At 38.4% G+C, this 8,231-nt stretch overlaps 1 protein-coding gene across 1 annotated transcript; it reads left to right on the plus strand.

Annotated features, from left to right (window-relative positions):
* The first annotated feature begins 1,744 nt into the window (after positions 1-1,744).
* On the plus strand, positions 1,745-7,673 carry LOC133870306 (NADPH--cytochrome P450 reductase). The gene is made up of 18 exons (XM_062307401.1): positions 1,745-2,249; positions 2,358-2,417; positions 2,493-2,569; positions 2,672-2,729; positions 2,843-2,926; positions 3,063-3,099; positions 3,837-3,906; positions 4,024-4,218; positions 4,329-4,421; positions 4,688-4,913; positions 5,005-5,088; positions 5,174-5,325; positions 5,886-5,982; positions 6,141-6,290; positions 6,389-6,466; positions 6,563-6,685; positions 6,791-6,904; positions 7,220-7,673. Exons 1-18 carry the CDS (start codon positions 1,914-1,916, stop codon positions 7,298-7,300), a joined length of 2,115 nt encoding a protein of 704 aa, XP_062163385.1. The 5' UTR covers positions 1,745-1,913; the 3' UTR covers positions 7,301-7,673.
* Positions 7,674-8,231: the final 558 nt, after the last annotated feature.

Genomic DNA, 8,231 nt, shown 5'->3' on the forward strand with positions numbered 1-8,231 from the left:
CACACAATTCAGGTGTTAGTGGGATTAAAAATGGTTGGTGTGGAAGAGCGAGGCACACGAGGGCATTTTTTTTCTTTTTTTCCTGGCTACCTTTTCATGAAAAGACGGAAAATGGCAATTCGGAACTCCCGAGTCTCCGATCGTCCTTTCCAATTACGCTTTTGCGGTTTATTTGGACAAAGGAAAAAAAGAACAAAAAAAATTATGTATATGCATTTTTATTAGTTAACGTAGTTGGAGTTTTAGCAAATAATTTACTGATTTTTTTAAAATGAGCAAAAAAAAAAAAAAACCGACCAAAGGATATAGCCAAACCACACAATGACTTAGAGGTTTACAAATTACAAGCAACCGGTTATTAACCACCTAATAATCATCAGTTGTATAACTGCTATCCCTTTTTGTAGGCGGTTGAAAAAAATCGTTAACTACCTATGATGGTGCGGTTAGTGGTTTTAGAGGTTTGTAGAAGCGGTTAATAACCGATAAACACTTACATATATAATAATAATAATAATAATAATAATAATAATTTACCAAAACTGCGTCGTTTTAGTGTTTAATACCATTTAAAATATGCCATAAAAAGAGGTCAAAGGTAAGCCCAAAACACCAAAATAAGCCTAAAAAGTGGTTATACAGAATGTTTTTGGGATTCAATAACCGATAACCGGCTGTTATTTCAAAATCGCTAACTGCTTAAGGTGGTGCGATTGCGGTTACTAAAATTTAATAACCGCCTACGATTGTGGTTAGAGGCAATGACCGTTAATCATAACCGCTCGTACACTCATACTGTCGTCCTATTATGACCGTTAGGGACGGTTCGACTACTCTTTAATTTTTATTTCTTATTTTTTGCTATTTGGGGTGGCCAAACCAACCCATGCCTTTATAAATAGTTTGACACCCTCATTTAGCACATTAACAAATTTTATCAACTTTTCTAACGGCATGGGTTAGTTTTTTTTTTTTTTTTTTTTTGCTTACCCACTGTTTAAAATTCAAGAAGTTATTTGTCAAAAACTCCAAACCACATGTACCAAAATGCATTTATTTTGGGAGATAGTTTTCCTCAAAACTAGGTTGAAGGAACTTCCTTCAATCCAGTCTATAAAAATGTCACGTGTACGTGAAAAACACGTGCTTTTAAATAGCAATGAGAAAGTCAGAAGAAATTTTATTTAAAAAGCATATTTCTCCTCCAACTTTGTTTTTGCTATTTAAAAAAAATATGATTCTCATATACAAAATAAACCCACGATATCTTTATAAATTGGATTGAGGAACTTCTTTAACCCAATTTAAAAGAAATATTCCTTGTCCTTTATTTTATTTTTAATTTTTAGAACAAAGTGTCACATTCGGATAATGCTTTTATCTCAATTATTACACAATTTCAAAATACATTGAGGGTGAAAACTATTGTGTTGGTTTCACCCGATGTATGAATTCCACGACTTAAAATAGGTTTCACCCCAATGTATGAATTCTACCCCGATGTGACTTAAAATTGTGCAATAATTAGGGTAAAATTGGACATGAATCAGGGCCCGTCACATTCACCCACGTTTCGATCTGACTTCATTCAAAACAAGAGAAAAATGACGCGAAAAAATGGAATACGACCACGGTACTAACCGTGGTTAACAGGGGTGTTAGGTGGGTTTGACTAGTCTGGTTTGGTAGGCGTTGGTTTGGTTGTGGTTCGTCGCACGCTCGCGCACTCCTACCCTCCCCGTTCCTCTCTCCCACCACAATAAAAACCCCGTCCTACCTCTCCCCGTTCTCTCAGGGTCTCTCTCTTCAACTACTTCGCACCCACCAACTACCAACGCTGAGAGGCTCTCTCCATTTCCCTCCCTACGCGTCTTCCAATTATTCCTTCACCGGCGTCTCCGTCTTTACCGGCTATGCAATCGTCGTCCAGCTCCCCGTTGGATCTCATGTCGGCGATCATCAAGGGCAAAGTGGACCCTTCCAACGTCTCGTCCGACTCCGCAAACGAGGTGGCTTCTCTTATCTTTGAGAACCGCGAGATTGTCATGATTTTGACCACTTCCATTGCGGTCCTCATCGGCTGCGTTATCGTCTTGATTTGGCGGAGATCCAACGGTTCCAAACCCAAAGTCGTGGAGCCTCCCAAGCCGTTGATCGTGAAGCAGCTGGAGCCAGAAGTTGACGATGGCACAAAGAAGGTCACCATTTTCTTCGGCACGCAGACCGGTACCGCTGAAGGATTCGCAAAGGTTCGCCTCTACATGCATACATACTTATATTTCTATCTATACATACACGTGCATGAATGTGTAAGGCTTTGAGCTTATGGTTGATTTATCTTGATTGGCTCAATCTAGGCGTTAGCCGAGGAGGCCAAAGCGCGGTACGAGAAGGCGACGTTTAAAGTAGTTGATCTGGTATGTATGGTTGACTTTTATGTGAAATTGAATTTCGTTTCTTCGTTATTGAAAGTGTGGGAATCGACTTTGTAGGACGATTATGCGGCCGACGACGAAGAGTACGAGGAGAAATTGAAGAAAGAGAGTTTGGCTTTCTTCTTCTTGGCCACGTAAGTTTCTATGCTGTCATGTTTATTTTTTTTTCCTATTTTCTTTCTTTCTTTCTTTCTTTTTCATGTGGTTACACGATTTGGTAAATTGTTGATGTATAGATATGGAGATGGTGAGCCGACCGACAATGCGGCCAGGTTCTATAAATGGTTTTCCGAGGTAAACACGGTTGTCTTTTTTTTTTTTGGGTGGAAGGATTATAACTCTGGGTTATCCAGAGCTAGATTTGATGATAATCTTTTTCGTTTCTTGATGTGTGATTGTGGGTTTAGGGGAAGGAGAGAGGGGAGTGTCTACAGAACCTTCAGTACGGAGTATTTGGCCTTGGCAATAGGCAGTATGAGCATTTCAACAAGGTTTGCATTCAGATTCTTATTTAATTTTGAGTCCATGTCTCTCCAGTTTATAGCTGCCGGGCTTTGGAGTTATAGGTTTTTCTGTTTGCTTGTGTTGGTCAATGTTTGATTCATGTCTACCTGTCACGGGAAACAGGTTGCCAAGGTGGTGGATGACATCCTTGCCGAGCAGGGTAGGTTTTTATGTTTCCTATTATTTGTTGTTGATGAAATTTTTAGGAATTTGTGGATTATAAGATGTTTCACTCTGATATGATGATTATTTATCGAATGGAATGTTTGGCTATATATATATTTGGTATATAAGATTGTTACTTTTGATGCTCCTTTACCAGCTTGTTCCCCTGATTATGAAATTTCCAATAAGAATAGCACTTGCTATTTTGGTATCATTTTCTCTAAAATGCATGGCTAGTTTGGTGAATAGTCGATTGTGTATCCAAACTGAAAACTCCTCAGCTGATCCTTGTCGGCTTCTGATGTAATTGCACTGTGAACCTACCTTATTTATGGCATTCAGTATGCAAATGCTGCGGACATACACTACATGATTATACAACTATGCTTCTAGTTGGGTTTGACTGTTAACAAAATTGTATCTTTTCATATTCTTGATGCTACTTGGTTTCCCTAGCAACTAGTCATTGGTTGGATGTTGGCAATGATATGACAAACTGGCTCAACTCAGTAAATCTTATATCTCCAAATGAATAAACAGAAATTAAATGACTAATAAAGATTGTTTGAGATAAATGTTATTCCTCTCGGCAATGGGAACCTTGCATTTGAAAGGTTTCTGACATGTTATACGCACTGATATGTTTCTCATTAATTTTCCTGTCTGCCAACATTTCTTTTTTTACCAATCAGATATTCTTAGCCAACATAATCTTTATTTTTGCATTTTCAGGAGGGAAGCGCCTTGTCCCGGTGGGTCTTGGAGATGATGATCAATGCATTGAAGATGACTTCACTGCTTGGTATTGGGAACCTTAGTTGTTATGTTGATCGACTGCACAAACTTCTTTCTACCATTTAATTATTTAATTATTTTTCAGTCACTCATTTTTTTCTTCATTGATTGTTACTTTGTCTAGGCGGGAATTGGTGTGGCCTGAGTTGGATCAATTGCTTCGAGGTGAGGATGATCCAACAACAGTTACCACCCCTTACACTGCTGCTGTATTGGAATATCGGGTTGTGTTCCATGACAGCGCTGATGCATCAGTACTTGACAAAAGTTTGGTTAATGGAAATGGAAATGCTGTTTATGATGCTCAACATCCATGCAGGTATGAATGGTGAAAGTACTTTATGGATATCCAGTTTGCAATTCAATTCTTTTCTTTTCTTTTCTTTTTCTCCTTTGTAAACTAACCTATTAGCTGATCACTGCATGAAGGTCCAATGTCGCTGTGAGAAAGGAGCTTCACACTTCTGCATCTGATCGTTCTTGCACCCACCTGGAATTTGACATTTCTGACTCTGGACTTTCGTAAGCTGCTTACTTTTCCCCTCTTTTATTTATTTTTTCCGGTTGTTGGGGGGGGGGGGGGGAAGGAAGGGGAGTGCTTTGATCATCTGCTTGGGGGTGAATATGTTGTTAAATGGTGTAATTACATTGTTCCTGATGATTTATCAAATATTTCTCATACTGGAAACGGCGACAAATTAAATATTAACAAAAAAACAGAAAGAAATACTTGTATATTGGTAATGTGTAAATATTTCCTCATGTAGTCATTCTTGTTTCTTTCTCAGATATGAAACTGGGGATCATGTTGGTGTTTACTGTGAGAATCTAAGCGAAGTTGTAGAGGAGGCACTGAGTGTATTGGGTTTGTCACCAGATACTTATTTCTCCATCCACACTGATAAAGAGGACGGCACACCACTTTGCGGCAGCTCCTTACTCCCTCCTTTTCCACCCTGTTCCTTAAGAACAGCACTGGCTAAATATGCTGATCTTTTGAGTTCACCCAAAAAGGTTTGTTTTGGGTCAATGTATCATACATTTTTCCAATGAAGTTTTTTTTTGTTACTTTGAATGATTAACAACCCAAGTGCATATATTCCAGTCTTCCCTACTCGCTTTAGCAGCTCATGCTTCTGATCCGACTGAAGCTGACCGATTAAGACATCTTGCATCACCTGCCGGAAAGGTTGTGAATACTTTGATATGAAATTAGTTGCTTATTGACCTTTTTATTTATACATCGAAGTAAGTTTTGGTGTAAACCTGTACAGGATGAATATGCACAATGGGTGGTTGCTAGTCAGAGAAGCCTCCTGGAAGTCATGGCTGAATTTTCATCAGCAAAGCCCCCACTTGGTGTCTTCTTTGCATCAGTTGCCCCACGCTTGCTGCCCAGATACTATTCAATCTCATCATCCCCAAGGTACATATGTCTGTTCTTTAGTCTACTGTCTCCCTTTTCTTTCTTTGGCAAATAGGAAAGTATCAGACTTAAACCATGTTATTCAGAGAAGAGAGGTTTCGTGATTACTTATTGTGCAGTAAGATGGCCAGCTATTCATTTAAAAAAAAAAAAAAAAAAACCTTTTCTTAGAGTTGTGAACTTGTGATGATCTACATCGGATCAAGATTTTTATCTCTTACCTTGCTTTAAGCTTTTCAGTTATGCTGAATGAATACTGTTTCTTTGAATTCGGGGTAAGGATTGGTCCTGCTAAAGGGAAAAGTTGTCATTTTTTTATGGTTGAGGTCTTGAGGATCAATATGTTTACTTGTTAGATTTTCATAATCACAATAGAGGAAGGGAACTTTAGGAGGTGCTAAGGATGTTTTGGTGTGGGAAGACAATGTAGTACTCCTCACTTGTTTAACTACCAGGCAAATGATTTAAGATAGATTACTGCCTCTTTAGTTCTTCACTCTTCCTGGCATTTCATGTATTTTGTTATCTATTTAATCATGATATGCAAATGTGTTCTGCAGGATGGCTCCAACTAGGATTCATGTTACTTGTGCATTAGTTGACGAGAAAACACCAACTGGGCGGATTCACAAAGGAATTTGTTCTACTTGGATGAAGGTACCTTGTTTATTTGTTTTCATCTTTCCACTTCTTGTTGGCGAAGGAAAAGCTTGATCCATGATTTTCTCAGCAAGCAATTTAAATTCGAGTGGCTGTTAAATGTGTCAATTGATTTCTTATGGTGATACACAATCTTTTTCGTTCTTCCTTTCCAGAATGCTGTGCCCCTGGAGAAAAGCCATGATTGCAGTTGGGCTCCTATTTTTGTTAGGCAATCAAACTTCAAACTCCCTGCAGATACTAAAGTGCCTGTTATTATGATTGGCCCTGGCACCGGATTGGCTCCTTTCAGGGGTTTCCTGCAGGTTTTTAACTTGCATTTGATATGCAGTCACTTTGTTCGTGATTCTTCATATTGCATTGAAGCAGCTGAGCTAATTGCAAGCAATTATTAATTTTGCAGGAAAGATTAGCTCTCAAAAGAGCTGGAGCGGAAATGGGACCTTCCGTCTTATTCTTTGGATGCAGGAACCGTCAAATGGTAAGTCAGGCCCCTATCAGAGGGATAAAAAAAAAAAAAAGAACAAAAAAAAGAAGAAGAAGAAAGAAGTTAATCACATCATCTTATTCTTTCCAGGATTACATCTATGAAGATGAGCTGAACAACTTTGTGGAAACTGGTGCTCTTTCAGAGCTAGTTGTTGCCTTCTCGCGTGAGGGGCCTACCAAGGAATATGTACAGCATAAAATGATCGAGAAGGTACCAGACCTATCTCACCTACCACCGCTTTTCAGCCACAGGACTAGAATTTCACATATATTTAAATTTCAAAAATGTTAAGCCACGTGCTTGCTTTTCATACAGGCTTCGGATATTTGGAACGCCATTTCCCAGGGAGGTTACATTTATGTTTGTGGGGATGCCAAAGGCATGGCTAGGGATGTCCACCGAACGCTCCACACCATCGCGCAAGAACAGGTGAAGTTAAAATGATTGATTAGATATATGCGGTGGCATTTGCCACCTACCCACTATAAACAATTACAACCACCCGTCCCATTGGATTGCGATCCACAGTAATTACTTGTCTGAATTACTAGTAATTTAAGCAATAATATGAGAGAACTTATATGGAACCACACATATCGTAATAAATTTTAGATTGTCCGACCATCTACGTTCTCTTATATTATTTATCTAAATTGCAAGCAATTCGAGTGGATAATTGTTGTGGATCGTTATCTCGTTGCATTAATGTTTAACTAATGAAGCTCACTTGCTTGTGAATTTCAGGGATCTCTTGACAGCTCCAAAGCTGAGAGCATGGTAAAGAATCTGCAAATGAATGGCAGGTATCTGCGTGATGTGTGGTGACGATTCCTTACATCATCTGGTAAAGGAGGAATAAACCTATAGAAAATGCGTAGGAATACAACGGTGGGGGCTTATTGTGATGCCTTCAATTGCAGAGGACAATTGCATATTGTCCCCTAGAAGTCGGTTCTGTGATTCTTTTTACATTTTCCGTATGACGGATTTTTTTTTTTTTGTTTATATATATATATATATATATATATATATGTAGTATAATAATTATTGGTAGGCAGAGGTTATGAGCTATTGAGCTCCAATATTCCTTGTATGAACCAGCAAGATGGTTCAATGACACACATGATTTTCTTCTTTATGTAATTGTATTGCGTGGATTTATGTTTGCTATCTGAAGTAAACCAACTTCTTTTTGTCATACGATATTGCCCTACGCCTGAGAATTCAAGTTTGAACATAATCTCTTCTAACTTCTGTGAGGGGGAAAAAGTATTGCCAAACGAGCTTAAAGTCGAATTGATTTTCACAAAATTTCAATGCATTGAGAAGGGGAAAAAAAGCTGATTGAGGAAGGCGATAGGGAATTCGAATCCAAAACAGTTGTTGAAGATTTCTTGAAAGCGTTAATTAGAAGATTATCACTGATTCTAAAAATAAATCAACGACGGTAGCGATAATAATTTAATGGGGACAAATAGCAGCAGTGACTGCAGTGTGCTGTGTGCTGTGTGCCAACCAGGAAGTAATGATCTCTGCTACAACTGTTCTGGTGCAATTTTTAATAACAATAAACAAAGTAGGTCATATATATATATAGAGGGTGCAATTTTTAATAACAATAAACAAAGTAGGTCATATATATAGAGGGAGAAGACACATGCGCTACAAGTGCACAATATCAAGATATATTAGGGTGAGACTCACACATGTGGATCCTCCTAATGTGCCTTAGTGTTGTGCACTTGTAGTAATTTGA

This window comes from Alnus glutinosa, chromosome 6 (assembly GCF_958979055.1).
Source record: "Alnus glutinosa chromosome 6, dhAlnGlut1.1, whole genome shotgun sequence".
Taxonomy (NCBI): Eukaryota; Viridiplantae; Streptophyta; class Magnoliopsida; order Fagales; family Betulaceae; genus Alnus; species Alnus glutinosa.

Bases quoted from the DNA above. Each gene is read 5' to 3' on its own strand.
- LOC133870306 (XM_062307401.1), top strand. From the start codon at position 1,914: ATGCAATCGTCGTCCAGCTCCCCGTTGGATCTCATGTCGGCGATCATC. The intron at 2,570-2,671 runs GTAAGTTTCTAT...GTTGATGTATAG, and splicing joins GCTTTCTTCTTCTTGGCCAC to ATATGGAGATGGTGAGCCGA. The intron at 6,467-6,562 runs GTAAGTCAGGCC...TATTCTTTCCAG, and splicing joins GATGCAGGAACCGTCAAATG to GATTACATCTATGAAGATGA.